This window comes from Alligator mississippiensis, chromosome 15 (genome assembly GCF_030867095.1).
Source record: "Alligator mississippiensis isolate rAllMis1 chromosome 15, rAllMis1, whole genome shotgun sequence".
NCBI classification, from domain to species: Eukaryota; Metazoa; Chordata; order Crocodylia; family Alligatoridae; genus Alligator; species Alligator mississippiensis.
The window spans coordinates 22156270-22176488 of NC_081838.1; the positions used below are offsets into that span (position 1 = coordinate 22156270).

Below are 20219 nucleotides of genomic sequence, written 5' to 3' on the forward strand. Positions count from 1 at the left end.
CGGAACAACCCCGCCCTCCCCTCGCCCCGGATGTTGTCGGGCTGCCCTCACTAAAAATGGCCGCTCCCCGCCACCCTTTCCCATAGGAGTGAGGCCGGGGAGCCCCTGCGTCTTTCCGCCCGGCTGTCGGCGGGGCCGCGAGAAGATGGCGGCGCTGCGGGCGCTGGGGAGGCTGCGGGCACCTTCAGGGGCATGGCTGCGGGCGGCGCCGAGCCGGTGAGGGGCCCGCGGGGCCGGGCAGGGGCCGGGCGGGGTCGGGCCCCTCCGGAGCAGGGCGTGTGGCGGCCTGTCCCCGCGGGCCGGGCGGGGAGCCTGCGGCAGGCCCTGGCGCGTGGGTCACCCTGGAAACGCGTTGAGGGGGTCGAGGCCCGGGCGGCAGCTCGTGTCACACCCCTTGCCCCGTCTCTGTGCCCAGAGGCGCCAAGCAGTGGCAGCCGGACGTGGAGTGGACTCAGCAGTTTGCCGGGGCCGTCATGTACCCCTCCAAGGAGACCGAGAACTGGGTGCCGCCGCCCTGGAACGGTGAGTTTGGCCCCACCGCCGCCGCCACCGCCGGGTCAGCGTCCGCCACGCCGCGCCGTGCCACTCCGCTCCAGTGGAGAGCCGTGTCTGTAGCTGGGGTTGGCCTAAAGGACTCTCGTGTTACTGTGGAGACGTCGGGGTGTAGGCGCACACCTCCAAGTATTTACTCGGGAGGAAGCGCCGGTCCTCAGGCCGGCGAGTGAGGAGTGGCGCTTCCCCGGAGCAGCTGAGGTGTGTTTGCCCCGGTGTTCATCTCAGTTCGATGCCGGCTGCCTCCTCTGCCCCCTTTCCCGGCCAGCCACTGTAATGGCACCTGCTTCTGGCAGCCAGGCTTGGCCTTGGAGAGCTGACTCCTAGTCTGCTCCTTTTGGGCATCACGCTTCAAAGAAGTTAACTTGGAGAAAGTCCAGGGGACAGCGGCCAAATGCTCAGCGGGCCGGGAGACCTGATGTATGAGGAAGAGTTGGGAGAACTGGGGTTGCTTAATTCGTGGAAGAGAAGACCGTTGGGTGGGATTTGATCACAGTCTTTGGATGCAAAAAAAAAAAAAAAAAAAAAGAGTTGCATATAATAAGGACAGTGAGCAAGTATTTTCTATATCCATAACGGGCAGGGCGAGGAGAAATGGTCATAGATTGCAACAAAGGAAACTTACATTAAAATTTCTCCTAGCAGCCAATATAAGTGAAGCAGGATTTGAAACCTCTATTGAAACCCAGACCTGCCTCCCTGGTGCGTGAAGTAATCTGGGCCTGGGTCAGATGTACCGAGTGATCTAGATCTGCAGTTCCCAATCTATGGTACACGTACCACCAGTGGTACGCAGACAACCTGTCAGTGGTACGTGTTAACAGATTTATTCTAATGACTTTTATATGACAAATTTGCTGGTGGTACTTAAGGTTGTATTGTTTTAAATTGGTGGTGCGCAATCTGTCAGAGTTTGGGAACTGCTGATCTAGATGGTTTGAGTGAGGACACCTTACGATGCACTTGGCTTTAACTGGCTAAATGCCAGGCCCTGGAGTGAGGTGGGGGAACTTAGGTTGCGCTTACGGAAGGGAGAGTCTGTATTCAGGAATAAGATGATATCAACATGGATCTAGGGGTCGTGGTAGACCACTCTCCTTCGCTTAGCACGATGCTGTAAGGAGGGGTAGATGCTATCATGGGATGCCTGAGTAGGTATCTGTCAAGTGGGAATGGGGAAGGGGTGTTTCTACCGTGTGAGCCCTTTGCAAGGCCACATCTTAGATCCTGTGCCCTCTTCTGGGATTAACACTTGCAAAAGAACCTTGGGGAAATTTGGAAAGGATTTGGGAAAGAGTCATAAAACACTTGAGGCCTAGAGAGACTGTAAAAGCTCAGTCTTCGTGTATTATTCAAGAAAATATTAAGAGGCATTGGAACGTGGCCTGCCAGGGCTTTCCTGGGGAGGAAGTTGGAAGCTGAAGCCAGGCAGAGTCAGGCTAGAAACCAGGTGCCTGTCTTCAGTAGTGATGAGGATTAACCACTGGAGTCACTTCCCTAAGCAGGGAGTGATTTCCCCCTCCACCCCCCGGGGTCTGGGTTCAGTGCTCAGGATGAAACTCTCTAGCCCATCCTCTATGCAGGAGGTTGGGCTTGGATGAGCATAGTTTTAAACGTGTTAATGTGCGGGACATCCCTCTGTTACATTAGCATCCAGCCAGGGACGGTGTGAGGAACTGAGCACCTGTGAGCCTGGCAAGGGAAGGCAGAGTGAGGAGGTGCCTGCAGAAGAAGTGTTTGGACCTGGGAACCCATGCTGCTGGCAGTGCTGAGGGGAAGGGGCCACAGGATGCTGAGCAGAGTACCTTGGCTTGCACACCCCTTCAAACAGAAACCCTTGAGTAGACAGCGTGCTGCAGCCTGAAGCCTGTGCTTGGCTTGGACAGTTTGAGCCAAGACAAGGGCAGCTTGATGTAGGAGTTGGGCCATACTTGTACTCCCCTGCATGGAGCATCAGGGGGGTTTCACTTTCCTTGGAGACAGTGGGGTTGGCAGCCAAAGGAGTCAGCAAATGGCGTTAGACTGTACTGAGCACCCGCAGCTGCCAGGACAGGCACTCTGTGTTGTCAGACCTCAGCGCTGACTTGGGAAACCTCCTGATCTGAGCAAGAAAGAAGCTGTTCCCCTCCTGCCCCCAGCTTTCCCCCACTCCTCCCAGATGCTGATATAATGAACAGAAACTGCCTGGCAGAATTGCCTGGGCTGCTTCATGCTTGAAGACTTGTCACTTGGTGCCCAGATGTGTGCTCTCTGCGCTCTTGTTGGGGCACAGGCTGTGTGGGACCAGTTGCCTGTAGACAGAGGTGCATGTGTGCGGAAAACACAGCTGTATTCTCTCCTGAAAGGGTGGTGATGGATGACCAGCTGGGGGTGAGCGCCCAGTGCAAACTGGCAATTCCTGAGAGGAGCAGGGGGGTTTACTTCCTCCGTCTGTTGGTGATGTGACTGCTGCTGCAACACTGTCCAGTTGGTGTCCATCATTCAGCAAGTCTTGAAGAAGTGCTGGGAAGGACCATGGGAATGATCATAGGACTTGGCAAACAGTCTGAAATCGAGACTCCAGGAGTTGCACCTGTCCAGCTTGGGAGAGAAGGCTCAGGGGTGACTTGCTCACAGCCTGCAAGTGCCTGCATGGGTAGCTGACATGTGCTGACCACAGTTTAATGACCAACAGCTGAGCTGAACCCAGATGCATTCAAGCTAGAATGAGGCAGACTTAAGAGGGGAACTAGCCACTGGAACAACTGCCCCAACAGCTATGATAGACTCTCTGCCCCTGGAAATGGTTAAAATGGTGATTCGGTGGCTTCCTAAATGCTCTGCTATAGTTTGAGTAGGAATCAATGCAGCCAAGTCCTGTGGCCTCATCCTGCAGGCAGTCCTGGAATTGTACCCTGTCAGATTGTGCCTGGGTGTACGTCTGTGGTATGTGCAGGGTGATGGAGCAGCCATCCTGATGCGCAGTGCTTGCTGTAGAGGCTACTTTGGGCTGTTTGCTGTCCATTACCACCTCTGCAGGATGCATGTGGTGCTGTGAGCCCTGGCGGTGGTGTTCCTTCATCAAGCACTGCAGGGGCCCCCCTGTGTACCATGCAGCACTCCTGACCTGGTTCTCTGCAGTTGCTCCTGGAGGGTCTCATCCCTGTGGGCAGCAGGTGTTTGCCAGAGCCAAATAGCTTTGATTTGTGCTCGCTGCTAATGAGCACAGTGGGGTGGGAGGGGAACAGCCCATGAGTGCCAGGCACTGCAGCTTGGCAGGTGCAGTGCTGTGTGAGAGCAGTGTGGATCCTTGTCTGCAGCTGTGCTCACATCATCCCACTGGGCAAAGCACGGTTCAGATCATCCCACTGGACAAAGCATGGCTCCTCTGTGGGCACTAATACTGTATGTTCTGTTGTGTGGAGGGGAACAGGGTTAGCGTTTCATCCCACAGCCCCTGAATAATTCCCCAGCCCTGCATTGGGCAGAGATCTCCTAGGGGAAGCGTCCACCCAAAAGAGGCATCATCCTTCATGCTGCTTCCCAGGAAGTGAGAACCTGCTGAGGGACGTGCCCTGTGGGGAGCCGTTTTGTCTTGACTGTAGCCTTTGCTGCCTGACAGAGCTCTGACAAGCCCCTGGCCTTCTGCAGTGGTGCGGTGTTCCCTGCTGGGCTTGGGTTGTGCTGAGCCAGTGTTGCCCAGAGAGCAAACAAACCAGGGAGGCCTCTGAGTTTCCCTGTAGCAGATGGGGATCTGTGAGGACAGCCTGTTCCCAAGGCCTTTCTGGGCTGTGCTGTGTGGGGCCCTCATTAGCCTGGTGGGAGGTGCTCTGCTTTTGCTCCACAGTGGGGAGGTGCAGAGTGGAGCCAGACAGGCCACTGCATGTGTGCTGGGAGATGCGCCTCTTAGAAGCTGCTGTTCCCTGCCCATTGACATCTCATCCTATCCAGCCCTTGGCTGTGCTGGCACTGTTGGTGTAAGTCTGGGGTTTTGACTCCCTGTCCGTGGTGTTTGTGGTAATTGAGCTGCCTCTTGTTTTCCTGGGCCTGTGCAGACAGAGACCCTCCGGCTGGCAAGAATGTCGCCAACCTGACACTTAACTTTGGGCCACAGCACCCGGCGGCGCATGGAGTCCTACGCCTGGTCATGGAGCTGAGTGGGGAGACAGTGAAGAAGTGTGACCCGCACATTGGCCTGCTGCATCGTGGGACAGAGAAGCTCATTGAGTACAAGACCTATCTCCAGGTACTTTGCCAAGCAGGCCCATGCACATGGCACTCAAGTCCTGGGGCCCCTTGAGCTGGGAGACCTCAGCCTGCCCTGGCAGATCCCACAACGTGTCCATTTGCCGGCAGCTCTGCTGTGTGAACTGTGCTCCCCGTGATTCGGTGGGTGTAGGTCTCCTTGCAGGGTCCAGGCCAGCAGTTGCTTTGCACATGGCACTTCTGCTAAGGTCCTAGCAGTGTTGGAGCACTGGGCCTGAGAAAGCTGTGTCCCTTTCTCACAGATGCTTGCTTTCCTCCTGGTCCCTTTGGGACCTCGGCTGTGTATGCAGGGTACCAGTGCTCTGCCCCAGAGAGTGGAAGTAGACAAATTGGTGCTGGGTGGTAAGATACTTGCTGTCCCCTTCCACAGACTTGCCCAGTGAGTTTGATGGCATCTCCCGTTTGTCTTCCTGGCCTAACCCCACATGGGGTCATGGGGCTTAGCCCTGGGAGTGGTTACCCTGGCCTGTTGCTGCTGGCAGCCTGTCCTTTGCTTTGACCAGCTGGGGTGGGCTCCCATGGCCCACTCCAAAACTCTCCGTCTCTGTCCTCTTGAGGCACAGCATCGTGGTGGGGGTGGTGTCTCTAAGATGCCTAGACACCAGTTATATGGGCTGCCTGGAACAGCCTCTACACTGCTTGGAGACCCTAGGGCAGGTGCTACTGAGTAAATACTGAGTACACTGATGGCTGGGAGGGGCTCTTGAATTCACATCCTGGTCTGCTCACTGTGGAGTCTGTTAGATTCCTTATCTGTAGAAAGGGGCTCTCGTCCCTTGTCCTTTGCCCCACGGCCTTGGAATCTGACTTCATAAGGGCTCTGAGACCCTGGAGAAAGGTGCTGCTGATGGGTGGGGAGCAGGCAGCAAGCTGAGGTCCTGACCTTGAAGCAAGCTGAGGTCCTGACCTTGAAGCAAGCATCCTGGGTGACAGAGCAAGGGGTGTGTGTGCGTGTCTGCTCTGCTCAGAGCCATCAGTTGTCCCCAGGATCGCTGGAAACAGTGGTCAGTTACTGACTGACCTGTGTTAAGGATGGTAAACAGAGTCCTCAGCCTTGCTGCCCTGCTCACGCTGAGCCTGACTCCCACAGAAGAAGCATTGCTGAAGAGTGTGGAGCTGAGCCAGGAAATGCTGAGGGTGCCAGGCCATTGTGTGCCCATGGGACGTGGCTGTGGGTGCAGCTGAGCTGCGTGCTTGGGACAACTCTCTGCATGGGAGCCATCAGTTTTAGAGAGCAGGGACAGGTCACTGGTAGCTACTGGGAGCAGGTGATTCCACAGCTCAGGTCTGGAACAACCTCATCTTGGCTTGGCCATGTGGGTGAGGAGCAGCTGTCCAAGGGTTTGAGAGTAATGCTTGCCCTGCAGTCTGCTGGTACTTGTGGGAGCACTGTGCAGGTCACATGTTGATTGGGGACCTCCCTTCACACTGGGGACAGGATTCACTTTTCAGCCCTAGAGTAGTGCTTTGAGATCCCTAGAGCAGCCTGCAGCCATGCAGAGAGACCTTGGGGTTGGGTGTGCTCTGAAGGGAAGGCGGGTCATCTCCAGAAGGTGTGGGGCAGGAGACCCCAGGAAGCAGAGCTGAATAAGTTGCTGGGCCCAGAGGTGAGGAGACGTGGCCTTCTGCTGCAGCTTCCAGCCCGGCAGCTCCTGGGCATGTGCAGGATGGATATGAGAGTGCACTCTCCAGGCATGGCAATGTCAGCCATGTGAAGGGGCCTACCTGCTCTCTTGTTGGGCTGCTATCTTCTTGGTGCTGCACTTGCACTGCCCCTCTGAGCCTAGGCTAGGTGGTGGCGCTGTTGCTGGTTCTTAACCACTTGTACTCTTAAAGCGTGAGCTCCACCTTCCAATTTATCTTCTCCCAAGGACAGGGGAGCCCTGTAGTAGTAGGGCAGGGGTGGGCAATTATTTTGGGTGGAGGGCTGCTTACTGAGTTTTGGCACGCCATCAAGGGCCGCATGACAGGCAACCAGGGGCAGAGATAAATATTAATTTTCTAAATTTTTTTAGGAGCCCTGTGAGCTGGATAGAATAGCCTGGTGGGCTGCATCCGGCCCACAGGCTGCATCTTGCCCACCCCTGTAGTAGAGGCACTGGCTGACTGCCCCAGTGATATCTGCAACAATGTGTGGGTGCTGTCAAGAGTGCACAGGTGTGTGGGTGGTGCCGATGCGGAGTGTGCCTACCCCCACATGGGCTTGGGTCCTGCAGGACACAGTGATGCTGCCAGGGGCCTGGCCCCTTCCTTCCTGCACTCTGTGTCCCTGAAGTGCAGGCCCCAGGGGGACCTGGGTGGTGGTTGTTGTTGGCCTTGCACTTTGCTCTGTGCCCTACACTTCTGTGGCTGCTGCAGCAGTTGGCTTCACTGTGCGCAGGAGAAGGCTGTAGAATAGTAGGCAAAGCCTTCTGGGAGTAGTAGTAGCCTTCAGGGATGCAGGTCCCATGGCACTTGGCTGCCAAGGGCAAGGGCTACTTGGCTAAGGTCAGGTGCCAAGGCTGAGTGTGCCATTGCGGCAGACCTAGGTGGGAATGCATCCTCTTGTCTCCTCTCGTTTGCTCAGCAAACATGTGGCACTGGTTATATGGGCTGCCTGGAACAGCCTTTGTGCTGCTGGCCAAGGCCCTCCTCTGACTCTGTTTCAGGGAGTCAGGAACACATGTCCCAGGTCACATAGCCACCCTCCTTCCTGCAGGCAGCAGCAGTGTGCATGGGTTTCCTTTTCTGGGCAGTGACTCTAGCTGTGGCATCTGTCTGCCTGGTAGCATTGGTTGCATGCGTGATTCCTGGGTTGGGATGGAGCAGGCATGCCCTGGGGTCCTGCTGTGTTCCCATGGGTTGCCCTTCCCATTACAGCGTTTCCAGATGCTGGTCCTGTACACCTAAGGGCATCTCTGTTCTGCAGGCATTGCCATATTTTGACCGCCTGGACTATGTGTCTATGATGTGCAATGAGCAGGCCTATTCCCTGGCCGTGGAGAAGCTGCTAAACATCCGTCCGCCTCTGAGGGCTCAGTGGATCCGAGGTGAGAACTATTTGCCCCCACCCTCTCCTCATGAGCGACCTTGTCCTTTGCTGGAGCTGGGTGGCTGCATAGCTGAGGGGCTTTAACATGGAGGCCTGTCTTGGTTACCAGCTGCTCTCCTTATCTGTCCAGTCCTCTCCGTAGGTAGAATGCCACATGGCATCTGAGGCCCTTAGCCATGCTCCTGCTCTGTGCAGCTGTCATGCCCTCTCTGAGAGGACTTGTCAGCCCTGTGATCTGTGTTGTCTGCCAGCCTGTTCCTGCTGGTGGCCATCTCCAGACACCCCCATAGCAGGTTGCTGGGAGATGCCTGGCTCGTCAGTCTTCAGTAGACAGGGCCCATCATTCCCATAATGTGCTGGGAGTGAGCTAGTCACAGCTATGCATGGGACTTCAGCTGCCCCAGCTCATCCCCTGTAGGAGAGGGGATTCTCTGCATTCCTGTAAACTTGGGCAAACTGCCCTTGCCCTGCCATCCTCTGCTTGCTCCCACATTGAACGCGGCCTGAGCAGTGCCCAGCCCTTTGGAGCCCAGAAGTGTCATGGGCAGCTCCCTGCAGCCAGGGCTGAATTAATGCATAGGCAAACTAGGCACGTGCCTGGGGCCCTGAGTTACTGGGGGCCCCTGGTCCTTCCCTCTGTGGGATCCTGCCTCCCTTCCCTTCCTTTCTGTTGGCCTCCTAACTGTGACTTCCAGCCCACTCCACAGGGGCGGCAGCGCTGCGGTGGGGAGGGGAGGGGGGGGGGGGTCTCAACTGGCCTAGGATCCATAAGTGTGTTTGTCTAGGGCCTACTAAGGGGTTAATCTGGCCCCACCTGCAGCCTTGGCCACCATCTCTGCCTCCCTAGAGGGACCCTTGTTCCTTCAGGTTATGCAAAGAGCCTGTATTTGGGAGCAATCATGGGCCATGAGCCCTTCCTAGAAGGACTGGCCACCCTGGTGATGGGTCAAGTGGCCAATGCTCTCTCAATTCTGGTTCCCATGTGGTGCCTGTCTCTGCCTCAGTTCTCTTTGCAGAGATCACTCGTCTTCTGAACCACATCATGGCCATCACGACCCATGCCCTGGACATCGGGGCCATGACCCCCTTCTTCTGGATGTTTGAGGAGCGAGAGAAGGTAAGTGCCAAAGTTGCTGATACCTGGAGTTCATCAGGCAGCCAGTGGCCCTGTCATGATCTCCTAGGGGGGAACAGCAGGGCTGCCAGGCACAAACAGTTGGCCTTCCCCAGCCCAGTTCTGCCCTGAGAAGGGGCTGTGGCACTTGCCTTTGAATGGGTTCTGCTGGAGTAAGGCAACTGCATGGTGCTGTTGAGGATTCTCCCCAGTCTAGTTGGGAAGAAGTCCCAAGTCAGCAGAGGCTGGGTGGCAGTAGCAAGCCCCTGAGAATTCATGGCTCTGCATCTGCCTGGGAGATCAGCCCAAGGAGCTCCTCGTGTCCCAGCAGCCTGAGGTGAAACATTGCATGTGAACCAGCATTGGGATCAGGTGTTCCCAGGAGTCTGGGGTCTCAGCCATTGCTGGGCTACCTGCAGCACAGGGTAAGGGAGAATGCCCCAGAACCCAGTTCTCCACTGGGATCTGCTCACTGATGGTTCCCAGGTTGCCCTCCCTACTGTCCCCATCACCCATGTGAGAGTCCTGCCAGTACAGTGTGGTGGGGCCCCTCCTTGTCTCTAAGGGAGCACTGTTGACTGGCATGCTGGGGATGTGATTGAAGCAGTGTTAGTCCCAGGTGGGCAGTCTGACACCCCTGCTTCCCTGGCTTGGGGGCCTTGGCTCACAGCCTTGAGTGCAGATCCATTGATCCTTATCCCTTCTCTGTAACCCTTTGGCATGTCCTGGTTTTCCAGCTGCCCCTGGAGGAGCCTGGGCCAGCACATAGCAGGGGATCTTGGAGCCTGAGTTGTTGTGTGCTGCCCCAAGCCTTTCTGTTCTGTGTGCTCTGATGCTGGCTGGGTGGCTCCTGTTTGAGGGAGCCAAGAGGCAGGCTCTTCTGCAGCTCTAGTGAAGTGCCAGTTTCCCTGGTTCTTGGTACTGGGCCGAGCCAGGGTGCTGCATGGGGTGAGGGGAAGTTGGGCTGGACCAGAGTAAAAAATTTAATGTATTTCTGTCCCCCACAGATGTTTGAGTTCTATGAGCGAGTGTCTGGGGCTCGAATGCATGCTGCCTACATCCGGCCTGGAGGGGTGCACCAGGTACAGGTCGTGGCTGTTGGCTGGCACTATCCGCAGCTCGCCCCTTCCTTGCCTGTGCCATCTGCCCAGCCCATGGAGGCCAGGTTACTGCACTGTGGAGTGGGTTGCTGGACATTTGGACTCTGGGCCCAATCCAGCCCCAAGTCCCTTTGTCTCTGTGATAGCAAAGGGACCCGGCCACTGGCCAGCTGCTGACAGTGGCTTCAGGAGCTGGTGTGGGTGGAGCTGAGGGGAGTTGGTTCCTGATTTGATAAAGGCAGCAAAGATGGGTGGATATAATGGTCCTGGCTTTCCCCACTGCTGTGTTGTGCACCCCCAGCTCTGAGCAGAGCCCCCTTTGTGCACAAGTGCTGTTGCCCTCCCTGTCTGGGTCAGGGCAGAGCTGTTTCCTCTGTGGCACAGGCTTGCCAGCTGCCTGTCCCATGGTACCCTCTGGGCTGTTTGATGGGCTGACAGTGGGCCCTTGCACCAAAGGCTCATCTCAGCTGAGCTTTTCTCTCCCAGTTGGAAGGCTCTGGAGTGGGCCTTCCTCTGACTGAGTGAGGGGGTCTAGCTGATATAGCCAGGGTGGGAGAGTGAGAGTGTCCGTGTTCAGCGCAGGTGCAGAACAGTTCTTTGTTGTGATGCCTCCAGCCCAGCTGTGCCCCACATCCAGGGTGCAGAAGGCTCCCAATTGTTCTCCTCCATGTCTCCTGCCCTTTCTGTGTACAAACAACATGCGTAAGGCTGGATTTTGCCCTGCACTAACCTCCTGCTTCTCTCCAGGACATGCCCCTGGGGCTAATGGATGACATTTATGAGTTTATACAGAACTTCTCCTTACGGATTGATGAGGTGGAAGAGGTAAGGGTCCCAGTGTGCCTCATCCTTGTTCTTGGGGTGGGATCTTTCAGTGCATGGGCCACCCCTGCTGTGTCGGGGGTGGGGGGGGAGTTCCAGCCTAGCACTGCAGATGTGGGAACTCTGTGTCCTGTGCTCTCCCCATTGCCCCAGGAGGTAGCATGCCTCAGTGCATGAGAGGGTCAAGGCCAACCCCCCTCCCATGTTGGGTGTAGCCAGTGGGGGTTGTTTCCCACAGCTCCTGGGGTAGGTTTTTGTTCCTGAGTCTGCTCTTGGATGCAGTTCTGTTATGAGAGTCCTTGGGTTTCTGTTAGTGAGCGACTGTCATGGCCACCAGAGGGGCAAGGGTCTGCTGCCCCAGTGTTTGACCTCGAGCTAAAGTCTGGTGGGCTGGGCCAGCTGATGACAGGGCCCTACTGTGTAGGGAGGCAGCCGGCCTGGCTCTGCAGGGGCCACTCTGTCATCTAACAGCTATGACTCATGGCTGCAGGGCCTCACAGCTCCTCCTTGGACTTGAGTGGGGGTCAGGGCAGGTGTCCTAGCCCAGGTTAAACCATGATCTTCCCCCATCTGCTGCTTCCTGATGCTGGACATGAGATTCTGCTGTTTTTCCCCTGGATGATGGTGTAAAGTGGCCAACTGCCATTTAATGCCTGCGCTGTGTTCGCTGCACAATGGCAAACGTGGGTGGAAGATGGGCTGCTATGGTTATGTGTGGACGTGACTAGGCAGCGCTCCGCCTAACCCTTGGTGGTGGATCTTTGCCCTGTAGTTGCTCACCAACAACCGGATCTGGAAGAATCGCACAATCAACATTGGTGTCATAAGTGCAGAGGATGCTCTCAACTGTGGCTTTAGGTAAGAAACCTTGGCTAGCTGTCTGCAGTGACCTTGAGACAGACAGACCCCCCCCCCCCCCCCCCCCCAGGCCTTGAGGTGGAGGGTGCGGGCACATCCCAGTCAATGAGGCCTTTACCCCTGTCCTTGCTCTTACAAGCCAGTCTGTGTGGGAACGTGGGTTGTCAGTGGTATCAAAGTCACCATGAAAACAGAAGCATCTCCCTGGGCTGTGGAGGCTGGGTTGTTCCACCCTAGCTCTCTGCTGTACCCGTCTGCTCCTAAGGCCAGAGCAGCTGGTCTTGGAGGCTAGTCCAGCCAGAACACCTGCCTGGGCAGTAGTGTTGGTTCCCATGGTGGAATATCACACCCAGCAGAGCCCTGGCCTCAGTCTGTGATGCCCCTTCTCCCCCTACCTGTAGTGGGCAGCACGGCCATGCCTGTAACGAGAGAGCATGCTGCCAGGCTGGGTGCTGATGGAATCCTTGCCAGCTAGAGCTTGAGGGCCCCAAGTTGCCTGGGTTGCACCCCCAGTGCCTGGGGCAGGATACAGAGACTCCCAAGCTCCCTCCTAGATCAGCCACTCTTCTCCTTTGCTGACTGCCTCAGCAGTAGGGATGATAGTTGCCCCTTAGGGTTGGCTCCCTAGGTGTTGCCAAGGTGCCCATCAGCATCATGCTAAGTGTCCCTGGGCCCCAGATTTGGCCATGAGCCCCACTAGCAAGCAATCCCTCCTTGGGGGTTCGTTGTACAGTCTGCTTCCTGTGGCTGGGCTTGGGTTGATGTGGGAGATGGGCCAATCCATGTTAGCCAGACCTGACCTAACCTTTTCTCCCCTTCTCTCCATCAGCGGCGTGATGCTTCGGGGCTCGGGGATCAAGTGGGATCTGCGCAAAACACAGCCCTACGACGTGTATGACCAGGTGGAGTTTGACGTCCCAATCGGGACATTCGGCGACTGCTACGATAGGTGGGATTCCAAACAGACCCTGTGCATGAGGCTGTGTCTGTCCTGGGCAGGCTGGGCCCAGGACAAGTTTATGGGTCTTGTGTTGCTGGCCACAGGTCATGGTGCAGTGCAGGGACCTTTTTTGGGGTTGTTTCTTCCAGCTGTACAGGCCCTATGATGTCCCTGTTGCCCTCTTGGCTCGGGTGGGGTGAGAATAGTTTTGTGTGCCAGCTAGATAGGTTGCGGGTGGCTTGGGGAGAGGCTGCTTTGCTCTGTAGGGCACCTGTGTTTCCAGGCTGGAGGACAGGTGGGTACGTAACCCTGGCTGGGTGCTGCATGGCCTCTTCCCAGTTGTTGGCCTGGTGGTCAGTCTTGATGCTATGTCCTGTCCCTTTGCCAGGTACCTGTGCCGGTTGGAGGAGATGCGCCAGTCCTTGCGGATCATCCTTCAATGTCTCAACAAGATGCCGGAGGGGGAGATCAAAGTGGATGATGCCAAGATCTCTCCTCCCAAGCGAGCAGAGATGAAGGTAATTCCTTTCCCAAGTGCCTGGTGGCTGGGAGCGCTCAGTGATGGCAGCAAGCACCTCCTATATGCATCTTACTGACAGTTGGGAGGGAGCTTCATTTGTGGTGGGAGCAGGGGCTGTGAGTTGGGGCCCTGCTGAGGAGAGGGCATGATTTGGAGCACCAGACTCATGGGCTCTGCTCCTAGCTCTGATGTGAGCTTGTTTCCACTCCTGCAAAATGTGATGCAGCTAGTCTTGCAGGGGCGGGCAGTTCAGAGCACAGTGCTCTGAGCCCAGGGTGCAAGTACAGTTGTAGAGTACTTGGGTACTGGAGAAGAGTCCTGTTGAGCAGCTCAAGGAGGGCCCTCCTCCTGGAAGGGGAGCAGTAGGGTAAAAGGGATGCAAGGAGCCACTCTGCCTGTGGTAGAGGCCCCTTCTGGGACTGAGGCCTGCTGCATGGTGCTGCTGGGTTACAAGCCTCCCACCTTGAGAGGAAACTGCTTAGACTCGCTTCAGAGTTCCTGGAGTAGCTGTTAAACCAGCTTCCTGTCCAGGACCTTTAGCAGCAACGTACTGCAGCATTCTTCTGTGTCCCAGCACCTGACAGCTGGGCTGTTGTGACTACCGCCATGCTAGAGAAGGGGAAACTGAAGCAAGGAAGGAGAATACACTGGTGGTTGTTCCAGTGTGAGGCATGGCAGAACCAGTGTGGAGCCCAGGAGTCCTGACTCCAGTCCCATGCTGTGTCTCCTGGCCCAGGGGGCTGTGCCCATGTCGCTCTGCTTCTGTGGCAGAAATGCCACTGTCTGTCTCTCTCCAGAAATCTGTCCCGGTCAGCTTGAGACACTGGGGTTGAATTCCTAAGGGAGGGGGGATTTTCCTCCCTGCCTATGTGACAAAAGCCTGGTGCCTAGGGGATGGTCCCTCTGGTCACCTGAGTGGGGGAGGGAAAAGCCCCTGCTCATCTGCCCAGGTAACCAGTGATGCTTTTTAAATTGGTTGGCTAGTTGCCAACACTGCTGGCTTCTATTGGACTGGGCTGCTCAGGTCAGAAAGGCTATATAAGGGCCTGGTCCAAGAAGGAGGAGAAGCCATTTTTCCAGCATGGCACAAGCATCAGGACACAGGGAGAGAGTCTGATCCATCTGAAACGCTCTCTCTCTGGAAATCGCTGAGCCAGATCTGTACCATCTTCTGAATGATACTTGTAAGTGGTGTCTCTAGAGAGCTAGTCAGCATACAGTGGTGCATTTGCGTATCAAACAGCTACCTCAGCCAGACTGTTTTGCTCAATTGTAATCCCTTGATAGTGCTCTACCTCTTTCCCTGTTCTACCTTATCCTGTCGGGAGCAATAAATTTCTCTTTTGTGACTGGTGTAGGAGATTTATTGAGGGGTGAGTTTAATTATGCCTAGGAGACCCCTTGGGTCAGTGGACTAAGGGAGACTATCCTATTTGCCCCCCAACTTGGGGAAGTGCCCCAAGTTCTTGTATTGGGTCGAGTACCTGTAGGACTATTAGGCCTGTGTTTCCCCAAGGACACAGGACCCAGACAGTCCCTTCTCGGGGTGGTGGCAGCACACGTTATCCCTGGACTCTGGTGGGGCTCGAAAGGGGGTCTGCCAGGGCTTAGGCACCCCTGGAGAGACGCGTGGAGTCCAGAAGGTGGACAGGCATGGTGAGGTGGGAGGCTCAACGTAGGAGCTCCCCCTACTGGCCTGCCACACGTGGTGGCAGTCATGGGATCTGCCACTCCACCCCAGAAGTGTCTACCCTCCTCTGCCAGGTGAATGGTTCTGTGCTGGTGCTTGTAGAGCTGGAAGTGTGGGACAGGCCCTTCTTGACATGCACTCTGCCCGTGGAACTCCGTGCAAACGCTGCTGGGGCTGGAGCCAGGGTTTCCAGGCAGCTTGTTTGTTACAGTCTGGCTTCCCTTTTGTGTAGACCTCCATGGAGTCACTGATTCATCACTTCAAGCTGTACACAGAGGGTTACCAGGTGCCCCCCGGAGCCACCTACACAGCCATTGAGGCCCCTAAGGTACCAGCTCCCTCTCCTGAGTTGAATGCTTCCTTGCCTTCCATTTCTTCTGCTTTTATGTACCCTGGGGTGTCTGGGCCTCTGTCTGTGCATCCCCAGCCAGCAGGAGTGGTGGACCCCCCTGCAAGGTGTGGGGATGAACTGTGTGTGTGGGCCCTAGTGGAGCCTGTCCCTGGCTGCTAATCCCATTGGCAGTGCCCAGTGGCTGCAGCTGTCCCAGGCAGCACTGCTGTGCCTTGGGTTTGTGAACAGCGCTGACAGAGGCAGACACCAAGCATGTGTCTGAGGGCCCTAGCTGGGCCCAGGTTGCAGGAAGGGCCCAACTCTAGGACCTGTCTTAGTTGCTTAGGGATTGTGCATGGGCCCTGTTCTCTCATCACAGCAAGTGGCTCTTTACATTTGTGTATGTGACCAGGGCTGTGGGGTTGGAACATGCCTCCAAAACCTCTGAGCTGCCTCTGCCTCCCTGGGAACCTGCACTGCAGCCAGACAGGGGGCTCTGGGCAGGCTTGGTAGCAGGAGGAGGGGGAGGGCTTGAGGAGGGGAGGTCTCTGTGTATTACTGACTTCCCTGTCTTCACTATCCCTGCAGGGTGAGTTTGGCGTGTACCTAGTTTCAGATGGCAGCAGCCGGCCGTACCGCTGTAAGATCAAGGCACCTGGATTCGCCCACTTGGTAGGAGACCCTATATGAAGCCAGGGTATGGGCAGGGTCAGGATAAGGGCCCTGAGTTTTGGACCCAGAGTTATTCCCAAGGCATGTCACTTAGAAAAGGGAAGAATGGGGGCAGCTGCAGCTGACATGGCCTTGGGGCTGCATCAGGAATGCTGCTGTCCTGGAGCTTCTGGCCCTGTTGTGGCACTGATGTGATGGGTGAAATAGCCTGCAGATGCTGGCCCCCCTTGTGCTTCCCCACCTCTGCCTCAGAGTAGTGCATGCTGGGACCTGTCCTCTGTCAAGGAGGAGGCTGGCATGTGCTGTGTTCAGTCTCTGCTATGGGCTTTGTCACTTCTGCACTTGTAGAGGTGCTTGTAGAGGGCCCTGCTGTGTCCTGCCCTGGGCAATGAATTTCTGATCCCAGGTATGCAGCCCTGGGCAGCTTGCACTGCAGAATGGGAGTGTGTCCCAGCAGTCATGGCCAGGTCTTGCAGCACTCTCTTTTGGGTCAAGCAGCAGAGCAGAGGACATGTGGGAAGCAGCATGTTCCCTTCCTTTGCTGCACCCGGGGCCCTGGTTGCCACAGCTGGTGATCACTGCAGTGTCAAGTCAAAGCCCTGCACCACCTCCTCAGGGTGCAGCTCTCATTGTTGATAGCTGGAGGTTTTGGGGGGGGACACGGGAGAAGGGCCAGGACAGCTGTGACTCTGCTGCACTGCACAGAGGGTTTCTGGAGCACATCTGCCCCGTGCCCTTCCTGTGTATGTTGCACATTGGAGCCCAGGTGCTGCTTGCTCAAGTGTGCCTGGCTAGAGAGCAGGGCTCTTCCCCTGCCGCACAGAAAGTGATATCCTTGTGCTGTGCTCGCTACTCACTGCTTCCTTCTTGCCTGAGCTTGAGGCCCATGCTATGCTGAGCACAATCTCCCCAGCATCACCAGTGCTGAGCAGCATGATGTGGGGAGGAGGGAGCAGGCTGCAGGGGAGGGGCTTTCTTGACCACTAGGCTGCAACCCTCAGTGGCAGGTGGGTGGTGCATGTTGCACCCATATGCAGAGGGTCATTGCAGAGCCCATCCTGGCCTAGGGTACAGGACACATGAGCCTCATACCTTGTACCCATGGCCTTAGCATGAAAGCCCTCATTGCAGATGGTTCTGCTGAGACTTGGCCCAGCAGCTGGGAGTCCCTGCTGATTGCCTTGGGGCTGCTCAAGTGGTATGCTTTGCCTCTGAAGTTAGTAGGAGCTCCTATCTTTGCAGGGCCTGCACACACACAGCCTGCTTTGCACCTTTCCTCAGCACTGTGCTTGCTGCTTTGCTAGTGTGGCTATAAGCAGGCTGGGCTGGTACTCGCAGGGACTTCTGAAAGTGACTGGGGTACCTTGACAGAGAGTGCCCTCCCCCTGGGGCTAGTGCTGGCTGCGGTGCCCAATGTTGCCTGGGATGCTTTGCCTTGGGGAGCAGCATGTGTACGGGGTGGGGGTGGAGGGGCAGTCGTGGGTGCTGTCCTTGTAAGTCCCTGCTGGTTCCATCTGGCACTAAAGTGCCCTGTGGCTGAAGAGAGAAAAGCAGCTAGTCATGGTCCTGGCTGGAGCAGCTGTGTTGCTCCTACCGCTCCATATTGGGGGTGGCTCTGCTGGGTGCTGTGAACCCCTCTGTTCCCAGCACAGATGACTGCCTGGGAGAGCCCTTCCCATCTTGCACAGGGCTCCCTGGACACCCCTCCTGCAGGATGGTGGCTCTGCAGCTGGGAGCTGAGGCCAGCTCACCCTGTCCAGCAGAACCCTTGCTTCAGGCATTGCATCTGACCCTGGGGCACCCAATGTAAACCTGCTACGTCTGTGGGAAGGGGGTGGCCGGCAGGCTCTGGGCTTCTGCCTGCTTTGGAAGCAGACCATCCTCAGGGGTCCTGCTAGCAGTGCTGGTGCCATGACTGCAGCTCTGGGCAGGGATAAGGAGGCGGGCAGGGATGAGGAGGCAGTCAGGGGCAGACCAGCTGCAGCCTGGCATCTGGTCGCTCACACTCTTCTCTCTCCTAGGCCGCCCTGGATAAGATGTCGCAGGGTCACATGCTGGCAGATGTGGTGGCTATCATCGGTATGTTCCATTCCACTTCCCATCAGGCTGAGCCTGATGGGGCTCCTGGGGTTGGTGAGGGGTGTGGGGTGGATGCTGAGGTACAGCAAAGGGCAATCAGACTGAAACTGCCAGTCGGGGTGGGACAGAGTGGCAGGCCAAGGGAAGCTTTCCTGAGGCTCGAGGGGCCGTCCTCCCTTCAGGCCGGCATGCTGACTCCAGAGTGCACTGCCCATGACACCCTTCTCCCTGTTGGCAGGCACGCAGGACATTGTCTTTGGGGAAGTGGACAGATGAGCTGCAGGAAGTCGCTGGATCTGGACAGTGCCCTGTGCCTGCTGCACGTGCTGCGCTCCTCAGAGTGGCCTGTTATAGTGTGTGCTGCCGTGTGTGTGTGTGTGGAGAGCTGCGCTAATAAAGCTCCCATCTCCACCTGCTGCCCTTGAGCTGCTTGAATTGAAACTGGAAGAAATAACCTTCCCTGCTCGCCACTCCCCTCTCATCTCCCTTCCCCTTTCACATCTGGCTGCAGCTTTAAGCCAGGCCAGGCCCTGCGGTACCACTCCCAGCAAGGCTGTCCCTGAGGTTTCCTGCCTGCAGCTGGCTCTGCTCCTGGTACTCCCCTGCCCAGGCCCTCCGTACCTTTGTGTGACTGCTCTCCCCTCCAGGCTCAAGAGCTGAACCTTGGCGTTTGTGGTGACTGCCCAGAAGAGAACCTGTGTACTTTGCTCCACTGGGGAGGCTTTTGGATTAGGCAAATAAGGATTTCTTACGTGGCCCTGCTGCTGGGGTAGGAGGACTCAGGCTGTCCAGCCTCTGCCCTGCACATTCTGGGGGAGTGTCCCCTGCCCACTCCCAGGACTCCATGGTTTGGGTTTGTTTTCTGCTTGTTTTCTTGTTTGAAATTTGCCACACTCTTCTGCCCCCATTTGTCTCTCTGGGCCCAGGACCAGCCCCAGTACCCCCAGAGCTCTCTTCTTGTCACCAGAGGTAGGAGATGGGTAAAACCAGGGGCCCTGAAGGCAGTGGGTCAGGGCAGCTGGGTATAAGAACACAAATGTCCTAGAGGTCGGAGTACCAGCTCCAGGAGGAGCTCTTTGATGCTTCCCAGTGCTGCTCACAGCAGCCTGGCTGGGCTGATTGTGTCCTCCTACCCCATCACCATGCAGAGGCCGAGGCAGAGGGGATCATGCTCCTGTGATCACAGTGCAGGTGACTGGTGACCTGATGTCCTGGGACTTCATGCTGTGGAATGGGATTTGGCTGTGAACACTGCGGAGTCTAGCAAGCCTCTGGGCAATCGGGCTTCAGCGGGCCCTGTTCTTGGCCTGATGCCTTTCAATACCTTCATCAGTGACCTAGAGGAAAACGCATGATGACTGTGGGGCAGTAAGTAATGGTGGGGCATGGTCCTTGTTCCCAGTAATGAGGCTTGCTTGGCGCCAGGGCTTATTTGAAATGCAGGGTCACAGCTGGGAGCAGACAGGTCTCCCCCAAGGCTTACAACCCCAGTGATGCTGAGCTAGGTGTGGAGGCTGAGCTGGAGGATGGGGTGAGGGCAGGCAAAATGCAGATCCTGGGCTGTAGGAAGAGACACTGCAGGCTGTGTGCCTCCCAGGACACTGCTGTTCCCTGCACTGGCCTGTGACTGCTCTGAATGCCAACACTTGCAGCATCTGAGCTGCTGCCCTGGGTGCAGGCTGCGTGCTCCAGGCGGAAGCAGGCGCCCAGCCACGGTGCTGCTGTGAGTGCTGGCACCGCTTGTCCGAGGAGCTGCCAGCTGTGCCAGGAAGGCCTTGTCCTGTTGTGGTTGAGAGCCCACATTTGAGTCCTGAGCAGCTGGGAAATCTGCAGCTGCACAGGATGGCGATGGTGCTGTGGCTATGGCCACCCTCTGCCCTGAGGGACTCTCAGCTGCTGTGAAGAGTAGCCTTTGGTAAAAGGATCAGCATATCCTTCCAAGCGCCCCTTGGCCCCATGTCCCACAGGAGTCCCCAGGCCTGACGACTACAACCCTGCTGGGTTCTCCTGGGTGCCCCCCTCTCACCACAAAGGGGAGCAAGGCCTCGGGCTGGTGCCCCCATGGCCATTAGGCTGAATCCAGGAACTGGCAGTGCTGCTGCTGACTCAGGGCTGTGCTTCCTTCCCCTTCTGCCACGCTGTGATTTCATTCTTATAGCAGCGATTTTCTCTGCACGTCATGGGAGATATGTGGGATAGGGCAGTACTTGTGTATCCCAGCCAGAGGAAATGAGGTGGGGGTGCCAGCCAGGGCCTGGGAAACCT

General features: G+C 56.7%; 1 protein-coding gene across 1 annotated transcript; it reads left to right on the forward strand.

Annotated features, from left to right (window-relative positions):
* Nucleotides 1–109: 109 nt before the first annotated feature.
* On the forward strand, nucleotides 110–18370 carry NDUFS2 (NADH:ubiquinone oxidoreductase core subunit S2). Its single transcript, XM_006274459.4, has 14 exons — nucleotides 110–216; nucleotides 416–522; nucleotides 4587–4777; nucleotides 7706–7826; nucleotides 8833–8945; nucleotides 9950–10024; nucleotides 10790–10867; nucleotides 11637–11722; nucleotides 12552–12671; nucleotides 13051–13180; nucleotides 15105–15200; nucleotides 15792–15875; nucleotides 17897–17954; nucleotides 18193–18370. The coding sequence occupies exons 1-14, from the start codon at nucleotides 146–148 to the stop codon at nucleotides 18228–18230; spliced, it is 1368 nt and encodes a 455-aa protein (XP_006274521.1). The 5' UTR covers nucleotides 110–145; the 3' UTR covers nucleotides 18231–18370.
* Nucleotides 18371–20219: the final 1849 nt, after the last annotated feature.